The following is a 27,867-nucleotide window of genomic DNA, read 5'->3' as shown; positions in this document are numbered from 1 at the left end:
GGCACGCCCTAGTTCGACGCCCCTTTTTGAGTTTCGAAAAGCAAACTGTAATACTCTGGAGCTTCCACTAGATGTCGGCCTATGCACAGCATGTGAATCCAAGCAGATACAAGCACCAGAAATATGATTACGGTGAGTAATGTTATAATACACACACACACACACACGCACCACCCCCCACCCCACATTCGAGAAATAACAGTATTGAACAGGTGAGTAATTCAATGAAGTAAAAACAGTTAGATTAGTTAGAATAATCAAAAACCCAGTTCCCTCCATCTCATGATGCCCATCCCTGATATGTATGATGCCTAGTGACCCAAAAAGTCACAAGTTCCAACTATGGTTTCTTCAGGGAAGGTATTTCAGAACTGATTGCATAACGGTAGAAAAAGGTGGTCATGGAATCCTGTCTGAACTAAATATTTAGAAAACCATATTTTAGAGTCGTGTTAGGAAGTACCAGTACCTTTGCAGCAACCTTCTTATTAAAGTGTACTTCTACTTGTGGCCAATTGCCCAATCTGAATTAAATTATATAGGTAGCCACATATATTATGCATAATTTTTGATAAATCAACTATTTTTTCCCTGCCTTAACTTAAACAACTAATGTAAGAATGTTGTGAGAAACCTGAGGGTATCCTCACACCTACTCCCCTGGGATCCTTTTCTCAATTGGCAAGGGAAAGGCCATCGCTTTTGGATCCTGATCCCGGGGGTGGAGATGCGAGGAGAATCACCTGAGTGGAGGGTCCTTTTGGATTGGGGAGAGGATATCCACCTGCAAGACAGTTTTCCAAATGAGAACCGACATCAGCCTCCCCCTGCCTTTGTAGGCTGTTGTCAACCCTCTCCCCTCATTTCCCCATATATACGTCAGTATAGTACTGGGACGAGGATGAGGCAACTAGGAGTAATACACACTAACATATCCTTTTACCACTCTAGTACTGAGACATGGAAGAGGCCTACAGACTGGTGTAAGGATCGGGCATGTCCAGAGTGCTTCACTAATTGTGGTCAGGCAATTTGGCTGGAAGACTCGCACCTGCAGCCTGTTAAACAGTTGCAGGTGTATAAAAGGTGGAGCCCAAGAGACCAGCGGGCAGGACTGCTGAGGGAGAAATCCTGCTGAGTAGGAGGCGGCCAAGGGTGGTCCTGTTGGGAAACGACAACACCTGCAAGAACTGGAAGGAACTGTGGCTCCGGGGGCCTCGAAGGGCCATGTGGAGGCCACAGTATTGAGAGCCTCACTGGTCGGTGCCTGCATCAGGAGCTGCAGGCCGGAGAAGAAATCCAATCGTAAGTCATTGGCAACTGTTGCAGGACGCAAACGGAGCCAGCGTCAACCCACAGAGGGAGAGAGAGGAGACTCCCCGTCCACTGAGAACCTGTATGCAGAGCAGAGCAAGAGGTGGCAACCGCCCAGAGGGCACGTCGGAGACCATTGAGTGAGAAAAAGGGATCACTCGAACCGAGGGGCTCCTGGGGCTGTTAAGTGGAAAAACAATGTATAAATGACAAGTTGGTGTGAAGAACGAATACCATATATTGCAAGTTAGGAGCAAATTTGATGAAATGCAATGTAAAGCAAGTATGTAACATTGCTGAGGAGTGTGAGAGCAATGTGGTGAAGGGAAAAGAGCACCATGAAGTGAACTGTATAACAAAACTCATGGTGGCAAAGTCCAGAGACTGGCAAAGAGTGAATCATGTTGTGGCAAAGCCAAAAGGCTGGCAAAGGGAGACACAAGTGAGTGTGAACCAGAACAAAGGTGCATCTATAGAAGAATCTGTGTGGACAAGCAAGCCTAGGGTGACCTGTAAGGGAACCCCAAGACTTTGTGGAACTGTCTTGAACTTGAGGAAGGGGAGATGAAAGTAAGCCCAGAGCTGGAAGAAGCTCAGAACTTTATTTGGAACACTATTTCGTTTGATACTGATATCCCTACACATTGTTTAGCTTTAGTTGTGAGGGCAACTATAGGTTTTGCATGCAGACTGACTTTTAAGTTGAACTTACTGACTCTGATTATCCTTAGTTTCTTTAGTTAGGGAAATCCCACCTTAGCATAGGGCAAGTTAGGCCTTCAACCATCCTGACATTTAAGTTAATAAACCATTTTTGTTTGAACTTTGAATCTGTTGTCTGTGTCCTGCTTCATGATGCTGCGCCAATGTCAAGTGTCAAAATCCTAAATCTGCCCCTTACACACTAAACTAATTAAATTAAAGGAGATGTCCTCTTGGTACAGAGGAATGGCTGCCTTCTCCTGGGCAAAAGGCCGTTTTTTGTCTTGTTTAGATTGTCCAGTATGGTTTCAGCCACTGCTCGGCTGTTGGGGGGGAAATGTCTCTGCTAGCCTTCCTCAGGCTTAAAACTTAGTTCCTCGGGGTCCCAGACCCTGGTTGGCAGCTCTGGCTTCCTCTTGCTGTATGCTGAACTAATGAAAAGCCTGAATGCACTCCCTAAGCTATAGTGGGTACCTGACCCTGATGGGCAAACATGGCTCCCACTCACCAGGTACTGCGATGAAGAAGAGTAGTCTGGATGTGCTTCCCAGTCTGTAGTGGGTGATACAGGCTTGGTACACTAACCTGCCAAGCACTATGTGAACTGTTCATCAAGTTCCAGATCGCTTTATTTGGGTGTGAGACCCAGACCTGCAATTCCGGGCTCAGTTTTCCTTTCTGTGGGCTTGGTTCATTCTCCTGCCTACAACTCTGTGTACTTCATTTCATTCTTCCGATGGTATTAGGGACCCAGATCCTTCTTTCTCAGTCTTCTGAATTGTGCCACAAGCTCCTTGAACCTTCACTGCCTTCCCGACTATCCGCGTACCATGTGTTGTGGTCTGCATGGTGGTCGGCTCTGTAGTGGTAGCTTGGCTCGTTCCATGGGCTGCTGTACCTTCCTGGAGCCTCTCCTAATCTGCCGTGTCTACGCAATCTTTCTCTGTTGTGGGACAGCTTGGTCTCGACTCTCATGCTTTCTTGGTCTCTGGGGCGCCCAGAATCTTAGTCCGCCTACGGGACATGTGATCCTTGTGTCCTGGGCCATCCTCTGACTTTCTTTCCTTCTTTTTGGCATCTTGGTCAACACCTGTCGGCACGTCTGGTTCATCCAGGGAGGGCTTCGCAATCCATCAAGTCCTTGTTTGGTTTTTATCTTGTTTCTTCCAATCAATGACTCTGAACCACTAGACTGGTAAACATTGTTCCAATGGTTATTCGGTATTGCTATGTACCTCCTCCTCGTCTCAGTGCTAAGTGAGTGCTGGTGTGGTAACTCTATAGGAATCTTCTTTGTCTCAGTTCATTCTACATGGACTTCTTTGGAAAAGTACATAGGTTATGAGGGTAGGAGTGAAGAGGAATGAGGTGAAGGAAAAGTGGGGTAACTGTACGAAGGGGGTCTAGGGTCAATGGATTTGTGAAAATACTGTGTTCTCACCAGATGTGGTAGTCACTGCTCCCAGAGGGGTTTTCCCCTCCCATGAGATCCACCCACTGAGTACCACCCCCAGGGGGACTGTCGGGTAGCAGCCTCACCACCCTGGCCTCATGGGAAGGGGCTCCTCCTTCGGAAGCAGTGCCAACATGTTGGGATTCGTTACATACCCTTCCCCTTATGTTGTCTGCTAGCTACTCCCCTAAAGGGAACCAGGATAGAAAATCAAAATGTCCCTGATCTTTACCACTGTGTTGTTACACTGAAACAAAAAGGCTGTAAGTCAAGGAATAATCGCATAATCCTGGGATTGGTGTCCTTCTTAGAACTGAGCCCCAGGAGAGGGGGATGCTCTGTGACTAGAGTGAACTTCCTCCAGGTGAGGTAATAGTGGAGGTGACCCACTGCCGGCTTAATTGCCAAGGCCTCAAATTCTATCATGGCCTAGTTCATTTCTCTGGGGAATAATTTCCGGCTAATATACAGCACAGGGTGTTCTATCATGTCATAGATTTGAGGCAGTATTGCTCCTACCCTACCTTTGAGGCATCAGTTTGGAGGACAAACTCTTGGTTGAAATGTGTTACTTTAAGGATGGGTTCGATACACAAATAACTTAGAAGGAATCGAAACAAGCCTGATCATTCTTTTCCCACGTGATCTTCTGGGGCTCTGCGTTTCTTAATTTGTCAGTTAGGCATGAAGTAATGGATGAGAAATTGGAAATAAACCTTCTATAATAGCCGACTAATCCTTAGAAAGCCCTTGAAGCTCTTTTCATTTTTTGGTATGGGAGTGTCCTTCACAGCTCTAACGTTCTACAACTGGGGTTGTACTATTCCGATACCCACAAAGAAACCCAGGTATTTTACAGCAAACTGGGTAAGGTGGCATTTCTTTGGCTTGGCAGTTCGACTTGTCGTAAGGCCCTGGTGATCTGGTATAGATGAGACCTATGTTCTTCCCAAGTACGAATGTGTATAACAGTGTTGTCTAGATAGGCCCCACAAAAACTGGTGTTTCGCTGGAGTAAATGATCCATTAACCTTTGAAAGGTTGCCAGAGCACTATGAAGCCCAAAGGAAAGGACCTTGAACTGGAAAAGTCTTGTACGGGTGGAGAAGGGAGTCTTTTCTTTATCATCAGGGTTCAGAGGAACGGCCGAGCGACGAGGGCGACAATTCTTGGCTTTGGCTAGTGATTGAACTGGGACACCATGTTTAATTTCAGAAAATTGATTTATTTTAAGCGCTGCAATTGATCTGGTTTGGCAACCAGTACTATTGGCACGGTCCATGGACTCTGCAACGGTTCTATCGTATCATCTGCCAACATCTTCTCCACCTCCTGAATGACTATTTCCCTACAGGCATCTGGTATCCAGTATGGTTTTAGAGTTCTAACCTTCCTCAGGGGCGTGCAGATATGGTGGTAAATTCCCCTCATTCTCCCGGGTAAACAACTGAACACATCCGGGAACTGGTACAAGAGGTCTTGTATATCTTTCTGTTGTGGTGCGGGGAGGTCATTAGGTATCAGGTTCTGATGGTCATTCTCTTCAGCTAAGAGACTTGTCAGGACTACTGAGGATGACTGTAACAGAACCTGTCTCCACTCTTTTAAAAGATTGATGTGATGGACTTGAAATGTAAGACGTCTATCAGGTTGAAAGACCCAGTAATAGCAAGGTCTGGTCTGTTCTACAATCTCGTAAGGACTGTACTAATGAGATAACATTTCATATTCTGATGTGGGATGAAGTACCAGGACTTTTTGTCCTATTAGAGAAAAAGTGTCATTGGAGGTCATTCTGAATTTGAAGGCAGTCATGGTGCTAATAGCACCATGGATGCCTCCAAACTCGGGTCCGGGAAGTCGGAATGGTGACTTACCGGGACATTCCGACCTATGCGGACCCGGTAAGTCCCCATTTCGAATACCATTCCCCATTCCCATTTGAGCCCCTATAGGGCTCAATGGGAATGAGGAAGGAGCTAATAACGGGCCCGCAAATAGCGGGCCCGTTATTGGCTCCATGGTCCCTTAACGGGTCCCGCTAAGGACGCTGGTAAAACCAGCCGGTCCTGGTGGGACCCGATAAGGCACCTCGGAATGTGGCGGTAGGGGGTTAACGGCACCGGCATCCTTACCGCTGCCGTTAACCCCCTACCACCAGGGTCGGAATGACCCCCATTGTCTTTTTATCACAGAGACCCTTCTGATGTTCTTGGCCCCAGTTCTGATGTACTTGAGTGCAAGTTAAGTTGGAATTTACTATATCCCTAATAACCGCCATATGTTCTTTTCTGCACCGTTTGCATTTAGCAGTAGTAAGGCCTCCTTCCTGTCTTCCCAGGTTGCTCTAATCACATCCAACACGTCTCTGGGATCTCGTCCACATAAAAGTTCAAAAGGCGAGAATCCCGGAGAACTTTGGAGATTTTTGTAATGGTGAATAGTGCCATGGTACCATCATGTTCCAGGTCCTCCCATCTGCTTCAACAAGCTTTTTAAGGATTTTTTAAGGGTTTGGTTGAATTGTTCAATAAGCCTGTCTGTCTCTGGGTGATGTACAGACATTTTGAGGGTTTTGAAGTTGAGGATATCTTTCACCTCGTTCATGAATGTCGTACATTGATCAGTAAGGATTTCCTTTGGGAAGCCTACCATTGATAAGAATGGAATTAAGTGTTTCAAAATCTGCTGAAAGGTGTTGCTTTTCATGATGGCAAAAGCCTCCAGATAACGCATAGCGTAGTCTAGTATGACCAGTATATATCAGTTCCCAAGCTTGGAAAGTTCTAGAGGTCCGACATTATACATCCCTAACCTGGAACATGGGATGTCTATAACAGGTAAAGGTTTTAAGGGGGCTGGAGGGGGTTTCCATGGTTCTGTTTTTGACACCACTGACATTTTAACACAAAATGTTTGATGTCCACGAAGATTCCGGGCCAGTAAAATATATTAACAATTTGTTCCTGGGTCTTGAAGACGCCCAAGTGTCCAGATCGAAGGTGAGCATGGATGATCTCCAAAACCACCCAACAGTGGCTTTTTGGGACCGCTATCTGGGACCGAACCACCCCCTCATCAGTACTATCCCCTCTATATAATAAGCCTTGCTAAGTGAAAGAGAAGTTCCCCTCTTTCTTCCTTCCTTTCTTCTGAAATCACTTTCAGAAAATGCCTCTGCTAATATTGGATAATTCCGTTGCACAAAGGCCATTTCTGGAGTTGTCTCAGTCTAATCATGGTCGCTCTTGCATGTTGTGGATTCTAAAGTCTGGTCTGGAGCTTAGTCTGCCTCGCCAAACCCCTTCGTCCCTCTGTTTTCTTGATCTGATACTTCAATGATATCAAGGAATACTACTGTCTCCAAAATCCCTAGGGCCACTTTATCACCATATTTCAACCGGTATGAATCTATCCCAGTGCTCTGCAGGAGTACCTTTATATCTCCCGTTTAATAAGGGTCTACTAATCCTGGTAACGCATCCAGACCATATATCCAGGCTAATCCAGACTTGGACGTTATCTGAATATAAGTGCATGGGGCGAGGGGATAGTACTAGGCCAGTTGGTGTTATTTGCCTCTCTCCTGGGGCAGTGGTCAGGTCCTGACTACTACAGAGGTCAAACACAATGGATTCCTGGTTGGATACTGTTAGGGTGGTGGCCTGAACTGTTAACCTGATGAATTTAAGGCTTCCCTGGTTTGTATCAGCCAGATCTCACCTCTGCCACCATATATAAGGGTGCAGAAATAAGACTGACATGGAGGGGGTCATAGTGTTTGCTATAAACCTTTATTCAAAGATTAAAAAGAAAAGAAAACCCTCTTGCCCTAACTCTGAGGGGTATGATGAATCCGATTGAGTCATCACTGTTCCCCAGTGGTGACCTCCGCCCATGTGGCCAGAGATGGCAGCCGCTACCTGGTCCTAACCTGGGGGGGCGGGGTGACGATATGAGGGATGATCACACTGGAGGAGCTGGCCTCTGGGGAGATGACATGGCTTCATCAGGTATCCCCTTTATCCCTTGATAACAACCCTGCCATATCCAAAACCCTCATGGCCTATTGTCATGCATCTACTCTTTCTCCTATGAAGAATAGGGAAAACCTTTCTACCAAGCCTATAGACTAGCCTTCCAACTTTGGTCGGCCTTATAAAACTTACAAAAAAACACCTTTTCCAATTCCACCTATCAAGCATCCAAAACTGACTTGCCATTGAAGACCTCTGAAAATGTTTATCCAAAATCTTAGAGTCAATTGTCAACAATGGACTTCCTTTCCCAGAATTCCCCAAATACTGGGAAGAGGAAGAAGGATCAAGTAATGCAGAGCTCAAGAGACCACAAGCCCAGCAAGCGTTCTAGTTGTTTCTCGCATACATCTATGCATGGGAAATTTAAGCAGCAGAAGCAGAGTCAAGGTCTGCTGTTAGGGATATTGGCGGGAGAGAGCTGGACCTTGCCACGTGGAATGGGACACATCAAGAATGGGACAGGCATGGTGGAGCCATGCATCTCACTGACAAAGAAGGAAGATGTTGCTGCACCAGGACACGTTTCAGCAATGCCAGGAGCAAGTGAGAGGCATCTGGGCATTTGTATGTGATAGCAGGCAGCGCTTCCCTTAGCGGAGCCAAGAAGGAAGCAGCCATGACAAGTGAAATCCGCGAGAGACAGTAGAACGAAGTAAAGTCGGTCGCGAGACAGATGCAGACAGAAACCCTTCACCGGCTGACCGCGACAGAAACAAGGAACGCCAACAAAAGTCGCTGAGTCCACCTAGTGACAGGGAGGACCCCGGGGTGCATTGGCGACCACAGCAAAGGCAGATAATTGTGAACAACGTAACTGATGGAGAGAAAACTAACAGGCATTTTGTTAAAGGGGGAATCCAGGGAAAGGGAACCCTCCTCTAGAGTAAGGTGCTTTATCCTATCCTTGTATAACTTTTTTTGTTGGAGCCTTTTATTTTTTCTTAATGAACACTTTTCTAAACCACCCAAGGTAAAAGACATTTCTATCATCACCTTAGAGTTAAGTGTATAGTGTGAGGGTCAGAATAGAACTTTGGAAACAGGACAGTTTTGTTTGGACGTTCTGACACAGACCGTTCCTTAGTTTTGGTTTAGGTAGGGAAATTCTTCTTATAACAGGATCAGAGAGGCATTTTCCCAACCCAGTTTTATTTTCAATAGAAGTCTTTAAGCAAAATCATGGCTAACTTGTGTCTGAGTTTCATTCCTGACTCCTCACAGGGGTTTCGCTACTACCTCAACTCAAATAACTAGTGTCCGAATGTCCAAAGCAAAAGTCCCAATGTCCAGTGTCAAAATCCTAAATCTGTCTTACACACAAAACTAACTATATTAAAGGAGTTGTCTTCTGGGTTCAGAGGAATGGTTCTCTTTGGCAAAAGGTAGTTCTTGGTCTCGGTTGTATTTTCCAGTATGGTTTCAGCCACTCTGACTGTTGGCGTATTGGAGGAAATGTCTCCTTCTCCCTATCCTTCCTCCGGCTTACAACGTAGTTCTTTAGGGTCCCATACCCTGGTTGGCAGCTCTGGCTTCCTCTTGCCGTATGCTGCAGTGAAGAGGAACAGCAGCATGGATGCATTGCCCAAGTTGTAGTGGGTCTCTGGCCCTGGTGGGCAGACATGGTGCCCTCTCAGCAGGTACTGCTACAAAGGAGAGTAGCCTAGACAACAATTCCCAAGCTGAAGGGAGTTCTTGACCATGGGGTGCAGACCTGGCTCCCTCCCACCAGGTACTGCAACGGAGAGTGGCCTGGGTCTGCTTCCCAGGCTGTAGTCAGGAATGCAGGCTTGGTTCTCTAACCTGGCAAGCACTGAATGAACTGTTCATCAAGTTCCAGATCTCTTTATTTTGGTGCAGGTCCTAGACTTGCAACCCCAGTCTGTTTTCCTTTCTGTGGATTTGGTTCTCTATCCTGCCAAGCCATGGTGCAACTCTGTTTACTTCTTTGCTTTCTTCCGACAGTATTATGGTCCCCAACCCTTCTTTCCCAGCCTTCTAAATCGTAACACAAACTCCTTGAACCTTCCCCACTACCCCGCGTACCTCGTGGTGTGGTCTGCGTGGTTGTCAGCTCTGTAGCAGTAGGTGGGCTCATTTGCAGTGGTCCGGCACCTTCCTTCAGCCTCCCTTCCTCTCTGGCGGCTACGCAGTCATTCATCGTTCGGGGACAGCGTGGTGTTCGGCTCCCATGCTTTCTGGGCCTCTGCGGCATCCAGAGTCTTAGTCTGCCTACGGGCCATGCGGCCCTTGTGTCCTGGACCACCCTCTGACTTTCTTTCCATCTTCGTGGCATCCTGGTCAGCACCTGTTTGCACGTCGGGTTCCTCCAGGGAGCTCTTGACGATCTGGCAAGTCATTCCTTGGTTTTTATCTTGTTTCTTCCAATCAATGGCTATGAACCACTAGATTGGTAAACATGGTTGCAATGGTTATTCGGTATTGCTCAGCACCTCCTCCTCGTCTCAGTACTAGTGAGTGCTGCTGTGGTAACTCACTCGGAATCTTCCTTGTCTCGGTACGTTCTACATGGACTGCTTTAGAAAAGTACATATGGTATGAGTGTAGGAGTGAAGAGGAATGAGGTGAAGGAAAAGTGGGGTAACTGTGTAAGAGGGGCGATGGTCATGGGATTGGTGAAAATATTGTGTTCTCCCAATGTGGTCGTAACTGGTCCCAAAAAGGATTCCCCCCTGCTATGAGATCCACCCGCTGAGTGGCACTCCCAGGGGGACTATCGGGTAGCAGCCTCATCACCCTGGCCTCATGGGAAGGGACTTCCTCTTCGGAAGCAGTGACGACATCTTGGGATTCGTCACACTAACCTATCCAGTAGTTGATGTGCTTGGGTTGGGATGTGCCTGCACTTGCTCACTTGATCTCATGCTGATTGACGCAAGCCCACACTAACCTCTTCCTTTCTACTCTTGCTTGCCCTCCACCTGTACTCTGCCCTTCACTTCTTTCGTCCCTCCAATCTTTCACTGCTCCTAGGTCTCATCTTCACCCTTGATGTGATCACTCCTCCTCCCTCGATAAACACTCCCTCTTCTACTACTATGCTTTTCCTCCCTCAACTACATGCATTCCTTTTACTATACACTTCCTCCCTCTACTACACTAGCCTTTCCTCTGCTACACTCCTCCCTCTGCTACACTCATTCAACTACAGTTCTCCTCCAAATACTGCACTCCTCCTTCCACTACTACACCCTCTGAATACATCTACACCCTCCTTTCACTCTGCACTCACATTCAGTCCCTACGCTTTCCTCTCTTCACACTTGTCTCCCACACGTGCACATTCATATTGCAGAGCCACTGTCAGCCTTACACCAATACCTCTTCACCAATCTCCCATCAAACTGCTGCTCTGTCTTTCTTCCTGCTGGTCTCTTTGTCCTCTTCCACCTCAACTGTTAACCTCATTCTGGTATCCCCTGCTTCCTGTGGCCAGCCTAAGTATTGATCCCCTCTTGCTGATTGGTTAGTCAAAGGGGACCAATCAAGTACTACCTCCCAACAGGGTGTTTATGTCTAAGGCCATTTGCAAAAGGGGCTAAGTCTTGCCCACATTCTCTGCTCTTATTAGAGTGCATCACAGCTGGTGACCACATTTTCCTGACATTCCAGTTAAAGCTTGGCAGCCACGTTCGATAATATTTCCTGGTGTTTCTTTTTCCTGAAAGCGTGAGGGTGGCTCCCTGTTTTAATCCTTGGTGGTTTAGCGACTTTGCCTACCCGAGCATGGGTCTACCGGCCCCTTCAGGATGGCTTCACAGGACTTCTCAGGTTATCGTGGCAGGTAGTGGTTTCACTTTCTCTGTACTACCTTTTGTGCTTTCTGCTTTCCTCTGTGCCTGTGCAGCAGGTCCCACAGGCGACTCTCCTCTGCCGCCACCTCCTCACCTAGGGGCTTGTGACCAGCCACCTTGAAACTGCAGAAGAAAACAGCATCAAGCTGCTCATAAAGCACAATTGGGGACAGTGTTCGGCAGAAAAACATTCTGGCATGTCAGAGTATTTCCCCCCACCCCCTAGTTTACTGGCCTTGTTACAATGCTCACTAGTCAGAGGATTCAGCAATATGTTGTTGCTGTATTGCCTACATCTCAGCCTTGACTGGGACAAGGGCAGGTGTGAAAATTGTTCATATGACATACTAACGGGATGGATAATAAGTTACTAAAGAAGGTACAACCACTCGCATCAATAGAAGTTGTTTTTGTGTAAAAAGGTTGATCCAAATCAAGTCGGACTAATTAAGGGTATTCATTTATTTTTCTTCTGCAGGAAGATTAAGACCACGATTAAAGCATGAGGTTCCCCCGTGAAGAAGACACTGTAGCAAAAGTAGGGTTGGAACATGTGGGGGCTGTCTCCTACTTTAAAAGCAGAGGTTCCATGAATTCAAAGAAAATAAGTGGCTATACTGTTTGAGCAACCATAGATTTCATGTCAAATTGCATGTTGCTGTCATTGTAGAATTGATTTTAGGTGTTCCGTATGTATATGTTTTGTGTATAGGGTGAGTCTGAATATTGGGCAAAAAAAGCTGTTGTTGAATTGGACTGAAAATGTATTGTATGAGTTAATGTTTCATACCATAATTTTGGATCAGGGTGGCTGTCAGATCTCTGTAAATTCCTCACTAGAGTTCTGCTCCGGCAGTTGAACCTGTCGTGTAGCCAACACATTATTTCTGCCAATAGGGATGTAGAGGAAATCACCTCAGAAGTCTATTGACCCAAAGATGGATGGGCGCCACAGGATTCTGCTGACCTGCAAAGGAAATTCAAGGTTAGTACCACAATATAAACTGAGAAAGCAATATTCAAGACAAAAGGCTTTGAACCTTATGCTCAGCAGAGGTTTCCCTGTAATTGGTTAGAAATCCTGATGTGATGCTAACTGGCGTATCCTATGATAAGGATAATGCAATGATTAGGATGTGGATTACCCAAACAGTGACTATAGCAGTAGCAAAACAATGCCGTAAGTAAAGAAAAACACTCTTACCAAAGAACACAATGTAGAATTCCACAGATACCGTAACCATCCAGAAGTAGTTTGATGATGAAAAAGAAAACAAAATACTTCTCTTCACACCCGCTGGCATGAGGACGCCTAACAGAGTTCTGGAAGGCAATCCGAGTTCCAGCAATGATAGTAAGTTTCAATGTCGGAGAGTTGAAAGGAAATAGTATGTTAAGGCGTGAATGGAGTTCCCAAGAGAAAACACGGGGAAGTTGAAGCGCTAATTACGGGACAACAGGTTACTCGACCGTGGTCATAAATTGAATAATTCGTGGTCAGGGGGATTCCGGGTTGATAACAGTGCGGGCAGAAAGAAGTACAAAATCGGGAGACAATGCAGGTCAAGGAGCGTTCCAATAATCGTAAGGGGGATTTCTAGATAACAGACAGACAAGGAGCAAGACAATCGGATAACCGTGGGATGTAGCCGGGTCGTAGATCAAGAGAGCAAGAAAGATCACAAGGTTCGGTAAGGCTGTAGAAAGTAAATTCGGAAGCAGTGAATTCAAAAACAGGCGGGGCATAAGTAGGAACGTACAGAAGTCACATGACACCATGGGAATGGGCCTAACGTGAAAAACACATGACCTAATGAACGCGTCTCCATGGCAACCCCCAACGCCGCCGAAGAGAGACAGCAGTTAGCTGTCGGCTTGGAAATATGTAGACAACGTTGACCAGATACTTTAGTGGGTAAATGGGAGGCTAATGTAGAAAAATAATTACTTGCTGGAAAACTCGTTTCCAACCTCCCTGAATACCGGGGCCGCCGTAGTTTCCTGACAGTATCCTCCCGCAATGGTGCCACCCCGATGACATGAAACGTGACATGAGCAGCGGGGCATGGATGTTAGAGGCGGTTCCCATGTCTGATCCGCTGGGCCATAGCCCTTCTAATCCACCAAAAACAGCCTGGTACCCCTGGATACTTTCGTGTCAATGATGGCAATAACTTCATGATCCTCGGTACCATGGACCATAAGAGGCGGAGGCTGAACCGGTAGTCTGGTATCCCCAGCACATGGTTTAAGGAGTGACATGTGGAAAACCAGTTGTACCTTCTATGACAAAGGCAACTCCAACCTAACAGCGACTGTGTTAACCAGCGCCTGTACCGAAAAAGGACCTACAAAGCGAGGTAACAGACACTTAGGACCCGTCAGGCGGAGAATTTTGGTGGACAACCATACCTTGGTACCAATGGAGTATTGAGGGGCCTCCGGACGGTGCCGGTCAGCGTAAGTCTTAGTTTTTTCTTGCGCTACTGTCAAGTGGAGTCTCACTGCTTTATGCACAGCAGACAGGTCTCAAAGACAAGCGTGCACCGCAGGGTTGGTTGCTTCTGGTGTTAAGTCCATAGGAAACGTACGCAGATTTTGGCCGTACATGGCATTGAACGGCGTGGTACCAGTAGAGGCATGGACAGAGTTATTATATGCAAACTCGGCATGAACAAGGACCGAAAACCAAGTTTCTTGTTATTGTAGAGTGAGACAACGTAAATACTGCTCCAAGGTAGCATTAAGGCGTTCGGTTTGACCATCAGTTTGGGAATAAGCAGCGCTGGAATATCTATCCTCAATACCAATGGAGCTAGTGACATGTTTCCAAAAGCGGGAGGTGAACTGTGCACCCCGATCTGAAACAATGTCCGGTAGACCAAAGAAACTGAAGATGTTGTGCAGAAAAAGATCAGCGAGAGCAGGAGCGGTAGGCAGACCCTTGCAGCGGACAAACAAGGCTAATTTAGAAAAGAAATCAGCTACCACCCATATAGTATCATATCCCATGACAGGTGGAAGCTGCACAATGAAATCAATTGGGATCATGCACCATGGACGCTCAGGAACAGGAAGAGGCTTCAAGAGCCCCATTGGTTTGGCTGTAGTTCCCTTACATTGTGCACATATGGAACAGGAGGATATATATAATGACACATCCCTATGCAGTCACAGCCAGCAGCACCAATGTCGTAATAGTTTCAAAGTCTTGAGTTTACCAGAGTGGGCCGCCACTAGTGAATTATGGCACCATTGTAAGGCGACATGCCTTGTACTATGATCAGGAATGTAGACGAGGCCTTGAACATATGGCAATGTTTCAATAACATCCATGTTGTATTCTCTGATTTGGCTTGGTCCTTTTAGCTACCCATTCCTGAATTAGGGATTTCAATGAAGGTTGTAGTGTACAGAAGCAAAATACCTGGTTGTCCAAGAGGCTAGTACCATCCCAGGTCTGGGGAGGAGAGTCATGGAGCCTTGACAGATCAGCTGCTTTAGAATTCAATTGACCGGGACGATATGATAACACGAAGTTGTACACGGAGAAAAATGTGTGCCACCTGGCATGATGTGTCGTAGTGCATTTCAACGATTGCAGGGCGAGTAGGTTCCTATGGTCTGTATACACCTGTATGGGAAACGCAGTACCCAGCAGGCGGTGTCTCCACACTGTGGCAGCGTCCCTCACGGCTAGGAGTTCACGTTCAGTGACCATATAGTTTTGTTCGTACTGAGTGAGTTTACGTGAATGGTAAGCCACTGGATGTAACAAACCAGATTCATTGCTTAACACTTGATAGTACCGCACCTACCGCGACTTCCAAGGCGTCAGCCTCCACATAAAATGGATGTCTGGGATCAGGATGTTGTAGTACAGGTGCAGTCGTAAAGGCCACTTTCAAGGCGTCAAAAGCATGTTGGGCCTCATTACTCCAGATGAACTGACATTTGCTACTGGTTAATGTGGGCAAAGAAGCAACAGTTTCCGAAAAAGAACGGATAAACTGTCAATAAAAATTTGCAAAGCCAAGAAATGACTGCAAGGCCTTAACTGTGGTAGGGGTGGGCCAATCTAAAATGGCCTTAACCTTGGTATCACTCATCTTGATGCCCATACTAGTAATGTCGTACCCAAGGAATTCAACCTCCTTAACATGGAACAGGCATTTCTCAAGCTTGGCGTACAAGCTGTTGTCTCGTAAATGCTGGAGAACATTGGACATGTGTTGAACATGTTCTTTGTAGGATGAGGAGTATATCAAAATATCCAGGTAGATCACTACGTATCGCTCCAACATGTCGCTCAGTACATCATTGATAGATCTCTGGAAAGTAGCCGAGGCATTACAAAGCCCGAACGACATCAGAAGGTATTCGAAAAGGCTGTATTTGGTCTTAAAAGCCGTCTTCCACTCATCCCCTTTCTTCATTCTTACGAGATTGTAAGCACCCCGTAAGTCTAGTTTTGTTTAATACTCAGAGGCACCCAACTGATCCAACAAAACAGAAATTAGTGGAATTGGGTATTAATTGCGAATAATAATCGTGTTGAGTTCGCAATAATCAATACATGGGCGCAGGTCCCCCTCCTCCTTCTTGTGTACAAAGAAGAGGGGAGAAGCGGCCGGGGAACGAGAAGTACGTATGAAACTGTTCTCTAGGGCTTTGTCCAGATATTCCTTGAGGATGGCATTTCCTTTTTGAATAAGAGAATAGACCCGCCCTGAGGGAATCTTAGCCCCTTCCGCAAGATCAATGAGACAGTCATAAGGACGATGTGGTGGTAGTTTCTCTGCCCCTACCTTGTCGAAAACATCCCGGAATGTCTCATACTCCTTGGGAAGAACAACCGTTGATATGCCCCCTATCACAGAAGCTGAATCCAACATAGAAAAACATGGGCTGAAGGTTTTGGTCTGTGCAGGAAAACATTGGTTCTCACAATGTTCAGAAGGAAATGTGACCAGTCCGGTTTGCCAGTTCACCAAAGGGTTATGCAACACCAACCATGGTAAACCCAGTATAACCTTGAACTGGGGTGCTGCAATAACAGCGAAATGTATCTCCTCCACATGTCCGGAGGAGAGGGTCATAGTAAGATTTGTGGTACGTTCTATGACCAAACCTGATAACAATGTGGGACCATCCACTGCACTCACCAACTCCGGATGGTCTTTGGGAGTAACAGGGATGTTCCATTCACGTACATATTGCGCATCAATGTAGTTCCCTGTGGCGCCTGAATCTAGAACCGCCTGAGCAGACCATGGTTCTCTAGCAGAACAAGCCAGCGTAGCTTGTAAAACAAAAGGAACAGACAAGCAGGAACCCAGTTTCTTATTGCTCGGCAAAGGGGTTTCCTCTATTGCCGGGCCCTGCCGTTTCCCTGCTTCCTAGGTTTCTTTGGACATTCCCTTAAGAAGTGTGCTGCGGAGCCACAATAGAAGCATAAATTACTCTTCTTCCGATGCTCTCTTTCTTCGGAAGACCGAGGACCCCGAATTGCCCTGATTTGCATGTGGTCCCCATCCCCTGCAGCTGGGGGACTTGTTGGAGGCAGAGCAAGAAACAAACCTCTTTTTCCCCCCATTCCTTTCTGACCTGCGGGCGTCTATTTGCAAGACTGGGTCCAATAGTTCGGGGAACTTGGAAGGCACCACCTGTACCGTGGCCAGGACATTCTTCAAGGTATCCGACAAGCCTTTGTAAAACAAGGCGCCCTTCTTTTCATCAGGCCACCCAGTCTCGGCCACCAACTGATTGAATCTGGCTAGATAAGTCAACAAAGGAGTATCCCTTTGTTGTAAGGACAGGAGTTCCAAATCATTGGCCTGAGACTTATATCTGGTATCAAATACACGTGACATAGCAGTGATCAATGCATTACAATCATTGAGGAGTTCGCTCCCCTGTTCCAGCAACGGATTGGCCCAGACTGCGGCTGTACTAGCCAGATAAGACAAAACAAATGCGGACTTGTTGGTAGAGTCAGGAAATGAGGATGGTTGACACAAAAAGTGTAATTTACACTGATTGATGAAGGTACGGAAGTGTTTGGGGTCACCATGAAAACGTTCCGGTGGAGCTAGGGGAAATTGAGCCGGCATGTACACAGGGGCGTTCTCCTGTCTGGTGGAGGATCCGCCTGAAACGGAAGCAGAGCCTGATGCCATACCAGAGGCGCCTGCTCCACCTGATTGCATGCTGGCTCAAAACTCGTGAAAGTTTCGTTGAGTGGCTTCATGGGCTGCTGTCATATCAGGTCTAAGGTCTGCCACTATCTGAGCCAGTGCGGTCAACGGGTCACTTGCAGCATCCATTTAGAAAGGCTTTTGAATATGTCAGATCTCTCTGTAAATTCCTCACTAGAGTTCTGCTCCGGCAGTTGAACCCGTCGTGTAGCCGACAAGTTCTTTCTGCCAATGTACTTCTCAGGGATGTAGAGGAAATTACCTGAGAAGTCTATTGACCCAAAGATGGATGGATGCCACAGGATTCCGTTGACCTGCAAAGGAAATTCAAGGTAAATACCAAAATGTAAACTGAGAAAGCAATATTGAAGACAAAAGGCTTTGTACCTTATGCTCAGCAAGTCTCCCTGTAATTGGTTAGAAATCCTGGTGTGATGCTAACTGGCGTATCCTATGATAAGGATAACACAATGATTAGGATGTGGATTACCCAAACTGTGACTATAGCAGTAGCAAAACAATGCCGTAAGTAAAGAAAAACACTCTTACCAAAGAACACCGTGTAGAATTCCATAGATACCGTAACCATCCAGAAGGAGTTTGATGATGAAAAAGAAAACAAAATACTTCTCCTCACACCCGCCGGCACGAGGACGCCTAACAGAGTTCCAGAAGACAATCCGAGTTCCAGCAATGATAGTAAGTTTCAATGTCTGAGAGTTGAAAGGAAATAGTATGTTAATGCGTGAATGGAGTTTTCAAGAGAAAACGCGGGGAAGTTGAAGCGCTGACTTACGGGACAACAGGTTACTCGACTGTGGTGATTAATACAATAATTCATGGTCAGGTGGGTTCCGGGTCGATAACAGTGCGGACAGAAAGAAGTACAAAATCGGGAGACAATGCAGGTCAAGGAGCGTTCCAATAATCGTAAGGGGGATTTCTAGATAACAGGCAGACAAGGAGCAAGACAATCGGATAACCGTGGGATGTAGCCGGGTCGTAGATCAAGAGAGCAAGAAAGATCACAAGGTTCGGTAAGGCTGTAGAAAGTAAATTCATAAGCAGCGAATTCAAAAACAGGCGGGGCATAAGTAGGAACGTACAGAAGTCACATGTCACCATGGGAATGGGCCTAACGTGAAAAACACATGACCTAATGAACGCGTCTCCATGGCAACCCCCAACGCCGCCGAAGAGAGACAGCAGTTAGCTGTCGGCTTGGAAATACGTAGACAACGTTGACCAGATACTTTAGTGGGTAAATGGGAGGCTAATATAGAAAAATAATTACCTGCCGGAAAACGCGTTTCTGACCTCCCTGAATACCGAGGCCGCTGTAGTTTCCTGACAGTGGCCAGTTCCTATTTGTTTTCATATTGTACAAGTAATACCCAGAAAAGTTTTGATTGGTTTACGAGGCCCTCTGGTTTGTGGTTCAGGAAGCAGAGACCTATCATACGAGTTCTGTATCAAAATGCCCCTATCGAACTCTAACTTTAAATTTGGTAAACAGGTTGTTCTACTTCTTGCCAACCACTAGATGGTGGACTATGCATTTTCAGCTGAAGAAGGGCTCTCAGGTGGCTGAAACAGCTGGCGAGAATAGGCATTCTCTGCTCGCTGTCCCAGCTACTCAAGGCCCTTCCCAGTTTTCTTTCTGTTAATGTGGGGAGGCAATTTGGAGTCTCTCCCTGCTGCCGTCCCACCCCATCTACCCCCAAATATCCCCTGATCCCTTTTGATACCCTCTCCTTCCATCCCCACTTACCTGCGAGACTGGAGCTCTGTGCTCCGGTCTCAGCACTTCTTCCGTCCACCACCATGGACATGGAAAAGGGGCATGGTCCCTTTTTCGATATGGCAGTGGCCACCTTTTTTCTTTGTTTTTTTTCCCACAGGAGATCCGCTGCGCAAGCAGCGCCAATCTGCAAAGGAAAGGTAATGTCATTCTCACCCCAGATGAACCCCAGTGTGCAAATGGCTTTCATGCCAGCTCAGGAGGGCGGACATGGCTGATAGCATCCCCCAGCCCGAGCTGAGGCCCTCGCTTGGGATACCATGTACCATGTGGCTAAACAAATAGAGAAACATTGTAAAAAGACAGTAATTGGTAAGTAACATGTTTCATCCTGAGCTAATAGAAAGTAATTTGGTAAAAAGTCGTTTTTTATTCCCGCACTCTACAAACTGGCAGCAAGTGCAGTATTTCATAAATAGACAATCTGAAGTGTTAAAGGAGGCAGACGCTTCAATGCATATATTAATCATTACGCTTTCCTCACTAACCACCCTTCCCAGATGCAAATAGACCCTTTCTCCTCCACCACCACACACTCTCCCTGTGGCGTCCCCAGGGCTATATCCTATCACCTTGGCTCTTCAATATCTTTCTAGCCCCTCTTGCACACCTGATCTCCTCCTTCTCTCCTCATTTCCAGTGTTACGCTCATGACACACAGCTTTCCTGCAAACTGCCAGTTGCTACCTCCTCTAACTCCTCTCTCATCCCTGACTGTCCGCCATTCAGGCATGGTGTGCAGCTAATGATCTCTGTCTTAATGCCAGTAAGACAGAGATTCTTTTGATTGGGACACCTGCGCCCTCCTACCCACTGGCCACCCTCTTTGAGGCTTCTACCCAGTTAAGATGGATTTCTAAACTCTGTCCTGGTGGGCAGAAGTTTAGGAGGCCACCCTTGGTTAAGTGATACAGGGGAACATTCTGAACAAGCCAGACCAATCTAGGTAGCTTGGCAGGCGGTCAAGACTAAGTCTCAGGAGGGGTGAGAGTGATCGGAAGCCCACAATGAGCACATACAGCAATTAACCGCAAATTACTCTTCAAGAGAATATGAAAAATACCTGTACATTTATTGTCGGCCGGACCAATAGACACAAGTAAACTCCAGTTATGCAAAAACAGTTAACACAAAATACTGTACTATACAGCATATATATAATACGTTTCCTAGTGCGACAAATGGGAAAAACACAGCCACAACCTGTAAGGAGAAGGGTAGGTTAACACACAGGGAGCATTAGGCAATTCTTCAGTCGTTCCCTAACTTTCAAGCCCAGCCTTAAGAAGTCGGGAGCCTTCTGCTCAACAGTACAATTGTGTGTAAAAGCGCATGATCGCGCAAGTGAAGCAGAAAGCGGGTCTTCTTGGGAGGGCTCTAGCAAGTCAAGAAGGGGCGTGCGGCAATGAAGAATTGGTTCCCACTTTTCGAGTAGGGTCTTCCCTTGGCGGCAGAGCAGTTTTCAAAAAGTGAGAATAGCTAGGGAGTGCAGGCTAACCCAGCCAAGATCAAATACCTTTCAGTGGGCCACTGGTAAGGGATGCAAATACTTGCAGACCCTCGGCACAGTCCGGAACAAATGTTACCAGTTTAGTCGAGGTCGCTAGTAGGTTCGAGTCCTCTAGTTTTGCGGCGCTCCAGCTCTTAGCATTTGACAGGACAGTTGCCTTTTCTCAGCTTCCGAAGTAGGTATGAAATTGCGGTCCAGCAGGCTTCAGGGCACAGGAGGGCAGAACGGCAAGGTACCTATAGCGACCGTCACCAACAAGTAGTGACGCGGGAATCTCAGATGCGGGACGCGTTACGCACTCTCCTAATTTGGGACGTAGAGGAACTAGGCCTGCAAAATTTGGCAGGGGCAGGGCAAAGGTCCACAGGCCAGCGATGTCCCAAGTCTCGGACTTCCACTCGAGAAGGTGGCGGTTCTGCGGGATACCCTGAGGTAGAGCTGAACAGTTCACTAGATGGCCCAGGAGCACTTCCGAAGGGGCTCGTTTGGTGGGTAAGCAGGGGGCGCTGAGAGAAGTTGTTCCCACTACTCCAAAGGGGCGAAGGGCCTTGGCAGGCCTTCATCAATGAAGAAAACAGGGGTCCGACAGGACAGCAAGGGCGAAAGGGTGCCTAAACCTTCTAGAGCGTCACTGACGGATTCACAGGTCTGTTTCGTCTTGCAGGATATTTGACTCCTTCTGTAGTTCTGGAAGAGCTCTGGTGATCGACCTGGAATGGATGCAGAGCCCGTTTTCTTATCCAAGATTAGCTTTGCGCCAAAATTGAGGACTTCCAATAGAAGATCTGCTCTCATGCAGGCATCCCAGTCGTGGATCAATCACAGTCCACGGGGGTCCCAGTCATTCAGGCACTCCAGATATCCTGGCAACAGTAGTGTGGATTAGGGCCAGACAGTCCCAACCCGCTTCCTGGGCGCACACACGTGACCGGCAGAAGCCTGTGATGGAGATCGGTTTTCGTGGGAGGCTGCATACCCAAATGAGAAACTCTGTTGAAGGCAAGGGACAAAATGGCCATGGGACAGAATAAAAGACTTTGTGGCTCTGCCATTTTCGGACCTAGCCACAGTCTTCAACCAAACGCGTGAACGAGGTGTGATTCAGTAAACAGTAACTGCTGCCACCAGTTCGTCCCAGGCACACTTGTACAATCACCAGAAAAATCCTTTGATGGTGTCCAGGGCCATAAAACAAAAAGGACCCCAGCGCACAGTACTGGAAGGTACAGTGTGCACTGTTAAAAAGTTACCAAGAAACAAAGTTTCCCAATAATGACAGTCTGAAGGGTGTGTCAGTTTCCTCATAATAAGTGAGCAAAATCCCACTGGGAAAAGTCAGGATAGGAAAGCCAAACAAGCGCAAAACTTTTCGGGGGGTCCACAAATGGAGGGAAAATTACACATACATGAAATCTTTCCTAACATATCCCCACAATCCTGTGAGGCCAAAAACCTCTGTCTCATCTTCGACTCTGCTCTCTCCTTCACCCCTCACATCATGGTCCTTATTAAGAAGTCCCACTTCCAGCTCCATCTCCTCCGGGGCATTCTCCCTTTCCTCACCTTCCCCCAGAAGCTCAATGTCTCGAGAGCTGGCCGACTGCAACAGCCTCTGTCTCCATCTCCCTCTTTCCTCCTGCGCACCCTCCAACTTATCCAGAATAGTGCTGCTAGACTGATCCTTGGCCTCAGCCTAGGGACCGTATCTCTCCAGTCCTAAAATCTCACTACCTGCCCCTGGTGGCTGCAAGGATCAAATTCGAGATTCTCTGTATTATCCAAAAGGCCTTCTGGGGCCTGTGATCACACTATCTCCAACTTTCCCTTCCTAAATAGTCCCCTGCCAGAACCCTGCGCTCCTCTATCTCCAACTCTTTGACTGTCAAACTCTTCTTGAAGCAGAGAGTGGGGGGCAGGTCTCTCTCCTCAGCTGGTGCCTCACTCTGGAACAGCCTCCCTGCTCCCGTCAGACTTGAGCCGGACCTCCTTACGTCCCGGAAACTGCTAAAAACTCTGCTCTTCTCTACCTCTTTACCTTCCTAGTCAATCCCCTCACTGCCGCTTTGACTGGTGGCCTGATTCTCGTGAAACTCACTGCATTCAGGCCCTTTCACCCGATCGTCACTAGCACCCTCCTCCCCACTGCACTGCCTTTGCGGGCCCCTGCTGGCGACTTTGCACCCCACCCTTGGGAGTCACCTGCACTAGCACTTAGTCTGCGGTCCTCCTCCTGGTTCCACTTAGCACTTCCCTCCCTGGCCCTCCACGAGCACTTGTCCATTCCTCTGTCCTTGCTTGCATCCGTATCTCCTGCACTTCCCCTAAAAGGAATTGGACATCCGAATGTCACAGGGTCTAGTACGACCATGTCTGTATATTTTACTGTATTACTATTGTTATTCTGTCCCCTATTCCCTTCCCATTTAGCCTTGTGGCGCTTTGAAACACAATTCTGTCATATAGGCACCTAACAAATGCTCAATAAAAGAAAATTAAATTGAACTTTGTGAGCAGAGATGTCCACCATTTCTTCTTGTCACAGGTCGGGGTTTTCTCGCCATCTAGTCGCAGTCATTACCTTAATGTCACACCTAACAATGTGGTGAAAATCTATCCAGCTGATAAAGGGGAAGGCGGCGGACAACTGCTAGAACCTCAGCAGGTAAGGGGAAACTGTTTTTTCTGTCCAAAGATATATTTGCATGCAGCTGTGTGAGCAGCCACTATTGGGTGGCGGAGTCAGTCATTCGCTCTCTGGCGAGTTAGTAGTTATGAGGAATGATTCAGCTTAGTTGACTCAGCATTGGTTGGGAAAGGGCCTTGCTGTGATCAAGACTTTAGTGAGGTTCTGAGGAAACAGCACTTAAGACACCAGTTTATTCTTGTACGAAGATGAGTGGCAGATTGGGGTTTTATGAGCCATGGAAAGATGAAGCCCTGACCACACTTTGCAAAGGAGCAAGTGCATGCGCTTCAAACCTCAGCTGATAAATTGGCACATGCAGGCTCAAGTCTGAGATTTCTCCAGCCCCAGCCTCCTCTAAGTTTATCTGTTTATCTGTGTAGAGTGGAAAAAACTGAACATTATAAAAAGTTTTAACTTGATTCTGGTCAGAGAGCACTAAGTCCTAACCACTACTAGAGGAAAGCTCTTGTGATGCGTATAAAGTTACCTTGGTACCAGAGAGAGCTGGCGGCAATTAGAATAGATAACTTGGTACCAGAGAGATGTGAGATTCCACCTTCATCATAGAGAGATGCATGCAGAGTATCTGGGTGTTGTAGCTTGGCATCCAAATGATATGGGTAGGTTGAAGGTCTAGCTTGGTTCTAGGAAGAGATGTATGTAGGAGGGGGTTTCCACTAAATACCAAAGATTAATAAAAGGTATAAATACAGTACAGCTTGCTGCCAGTGAGATATGCGAGTGATGAAATTGTGCAGTGGCTTTATGGAGTGTCTAGTTCTGCACCAGAGAGGCTGGTGCATGGGGTGTTGATGACTAATACATCATGGCACGAGAGGGATGGTGATATGTGGCATATCTACTATGGGACCTCATAAATTAGGTTATAATTTGCAGTTTGTTTCCCATGTTGATGCATTACTGTTTTGTGTATTCAGACCCACAATCCATTACCCCCGAGACCAGATTCTTCTCTGATCAATTCTGCATCCACTGGGACACATGAACAAGTCTTCAGGCGGAGTTTGAAGGAGGATCTCAACTGTAATACAGCCAAAGAAGCCTTGCCAGGAACATCAGGGACACTTTGTGACTCCTCGGCCATGACACTCAAAATTAACACACAAGCAACAGAAAACCTATTAGCCTCTACAGACTGGGATACAGGTAAGAGGAACCACTGTTGAATGGGGTCTGAATGATTGCAGGGGTCCTCCTTTTATTATATATTTGAGCTGGCGTCGCCCAAAAGCCCACAAATGTTAAGGAACGGCACCATTCAAACTGGTAAGGGTTGTGGAATCATGGACAACCTCTTGCCTTCACATCTGCCTAGCAAGAGGCACATTTTGGCCAAGATGTGGTCTGACACCAGACAGTCCCAGCCCCCACATCTAGCCAATAACACACTGCACTTTTGCCTGGGAAAGCAAAGGCTTTGCTTGGAAGAGGGTATTTCTTATACATTATTTCCACAACCGAGAGGGCAGGATGAAGGCAAAAGGACAAGATGACCCGAAGGACAGGCCAAAAAACACATGTCTAGCCATTTTAAGTATATGGTCTGTGAAATGGTCGAATGTGGTGAAATGCAAACATGCGCGCTAGAAAAATCTCTGCTGCCACCAGCCTGTCTTGGGCACATCCTGAAAGTAACAGAAATGTTTCTTAAAAGCAAAATAAGAAAACATGGATACAATAATACAACATACCCCTACCACACTTCACTGTAGTTTGAGGTGTGCAACTTTAAAAACAACAAGGAATTTCATAATGGGAGAATCATCTGTTCTCCTGCACCGATAACTATTGGGACGTGGGTCACTAGGGAACTGCTCTTCCTAGGTATGTATCACTACTACTCTATTATGGGATAGCCAAGCTACTATAACCTCCTTTCCACCAACCCCTGTTAACCCCAAATTACTTGTACAGCACTATGTTGCTTCGTAGATAGGTTTGCGTTATCTAATCCCAAATACAAAATGCACATAGAGAGGTAGCCTTTTCTACATAGGCCGATCCGTGAGCCTGAGAAATTTAAAAGTGACTGTCTAAGACTGGGGTGTACCCCCTGTAGGCACCCTCCATCACTGCCATTTCTCCGACCTATTCCAATAACAATTAGAGCAAATCAGTGAAGCAAAAATACTTTGTGTAAGCATGTAAAGGGTGTTTTTCTGCTTTTCACTAAAAAGCAAATAGTTGACCTTAGTCTGATTTTACTGGTGAAATCCTAAATCTAGAAAAACTTACATCAGTAAGCAATCGCAGGAAATTGGGATGTAGACATGGATAAAACAAGACAAATGGATGGGTATTCCCTTCTTCATGGGCATCAGGGAAGAAACGATTATGTAAACCACGGAATGTGATGCCTCACGGAACATTAAATTCAATTGAATCACTTCATTTTTAAAGGCTCCAGATTCATTTTTAAGGGCTCCCGACATAAGTGAGAAGAAAAACAAAGGGTCAGTGTCAGCTAGTGAATTCATAATAAAAATCAATTTTCTTTATTTAGAAATATACACACTTTATACAAAATAGTTTTTAAAGACAAATGAGCAAACCTTAGTTTTCTCTTAGACAAATCACATTTCTAAAACATTTTATACATATACCAAAAAACATTTACTTATTGTGATGTGCAAAACAGTTCTCCACAGAATTACGAAGTTAACATGTGCAAATATGTATATAACAAATAGACTCGCTATAGAGTTGGTACACCATAGCAATAATGGTATATGAACAATCTATGACAATAGAGGTGTAAATACCTTCACACAACTTACGCAAAATTCAAATATAGGTCGCTGTCATGATGCCTACCCCCGGGGAACCAGACCAGGTCCAGCAACCCCGGAAGCAGGCATCAAGTTGTTTTGAGCAAGCCCAAAAGCCCCTGTTAGGGGCTGCTTGGGTGCGGTCCTGGCACCTATGGCGCCAGGCTCATATGGAGAGTCAGTCCTGGCGCCATAGGCGTCGGGCTCATAGAGTAGAACTTACCTGATGCAGACCATGCTGCAAGCTTACCTGGTGCAGACCATGCTGCAGAGCTCCAAGCCAAATGAGGCTTGGAAGAGACTATTTTACCTAGGGACTATATTTTACTCGGGTGGGGCTGGGGAAGAATACTTAACTGGGACTACTTTGGAGGCTATTTAAACCATGCCCAAAGACCAGCACACGCTTCGCGTTATTCTGCATCCAGCAGCGTAACGCTCACCGTGTCTGCAAGCCTGCATCCAGTCTTCTGCCACGCCCGCCTCAAGTCTGCAGCTTCTAGAAAAAGGGAGGAACAGAAGGAGAAAGGTTGGAATAAGAGCATACCTTCGATCCTTACCTGGATTCCGGATCCACCGCACCGTCGAGCTGGAAGAAAGAAGCATTTACGGGCGCCGCCTCGCCTGCTGCAGCGCCGCACTGAACTCACCGGCCTTCGCAGCATCTTCACGATCCACCGCATCCTTCTGCACGTTCCCGCTGCATTCTGGCACATAAGGGGAACACAAGAAAAGCAACGGTGAGCCAAGGAAATAAACAGAGGCAATAGTAATTACCCCCATAGACTTAGCTGATTACCGCCGGGGGTACTATTTCTCTTCACGGGTCGGCGCAGTCTCCATTGCATCCTCGCCGCACCCCGGCCCCTAAGGGGAACAAAAGGGCGACAAGGTGAGACAACGGGACAAATAAGGGGAACTCTTCTCACCACAATAGACTTGCCTAATTTTACCGCCGGAGGCATAATTCCTCGAACTTCATATTTTCTCGCCACACATAAGGGCACAAGAAGCTTACATTCTGGCCTTATTTTATTGAACTGTGTAGGATAAGCCAAATCCTTACATGAACTTCGTTAGCTACGACAAGGAACTCTTCGCTGGGGTCAAGCTGCAAACTGCAAGGAATCATACAAGAGTGAATGTCAGACATGTGAACTCTTACGAACTACATATTTTTTGGAGTCAATATTGTTCTGGAACTCACCGATTCCTTTGAGCCAGTGAAGCAACTGGTTATCAACGCGCCCATGCGCTCAATGCAGGATGGAGAGCTCATCTTTTCAAACCATCAGGTGAGATTATAAGAGGGGACATCAAAGGTGATCTGTGGGGAGAACAGCGGGGTTGGGGGGGAATTTACACTCAACTCCACGGGTGGTTAATTCCCGTTCTCCATTTGCAGAAGAATATTCCGACGGGCCAAGCAAACAAAGCTAGGTGGGCCAGTCCAGTCCGTCATCTCGGCCCTACGCGTCACCTTGGTGGAGACCGCAGCTGTCCAGTTCAGATTGACGCCTCTGTGGGAGCCAGGTGAGCGTAACAGTCATTCAAATGATAGTC

General features: G+C 46.7%; 1 protein-coding gene across 2 annotated transcripts in view; it reads left to right on the top strand.

Annotated features, from left to right (window-relative positions):
- HROB (homologous recombination factor with OB-fold) overlaps positions 1–27,867 on the top strand; it is a 526,210-nt gene that overhangs the window by 480,796 nt on the left and 17,547 nt on the right. For both annotated transcript variants that reach the window (XM_069634316.1, XM_069634315.1), the window contains 2 exons: positions 23,372–23,491; positions 24,454–24,682. In XM_069634316.1, the coding sequence (XP_069490417.1) occupies positions 23,372–23,491; positions 24,454–24,682 (349 nt within the window). The remainder of the gene's footprint in view (positions 1–23,371; positions 23,492–24,453; positions 24,683–27,867) is intronic.

This window comes from Ambystoma mexicanum, chromosome 13, assembly GCF_040938575.1.
Source record: "Ambystoma mexicanum isolate Mex_15411 chromosome 13, UKY_AmexF1_1, whole genome shotgun sequence".
In the NCBI taxonomy this organism is placed as follows: Eukaryota; Metazoa; Chordata; class Amphibia; order Caudata; family Ambystomatidae; genus Ambystoma; species Ambystoma mexicanum.
The sequence above is the reverse complement of the archived record's forward strand: the minus strand, read 5'-3'. Positions and strand labels throughout refer to the sequence as shown.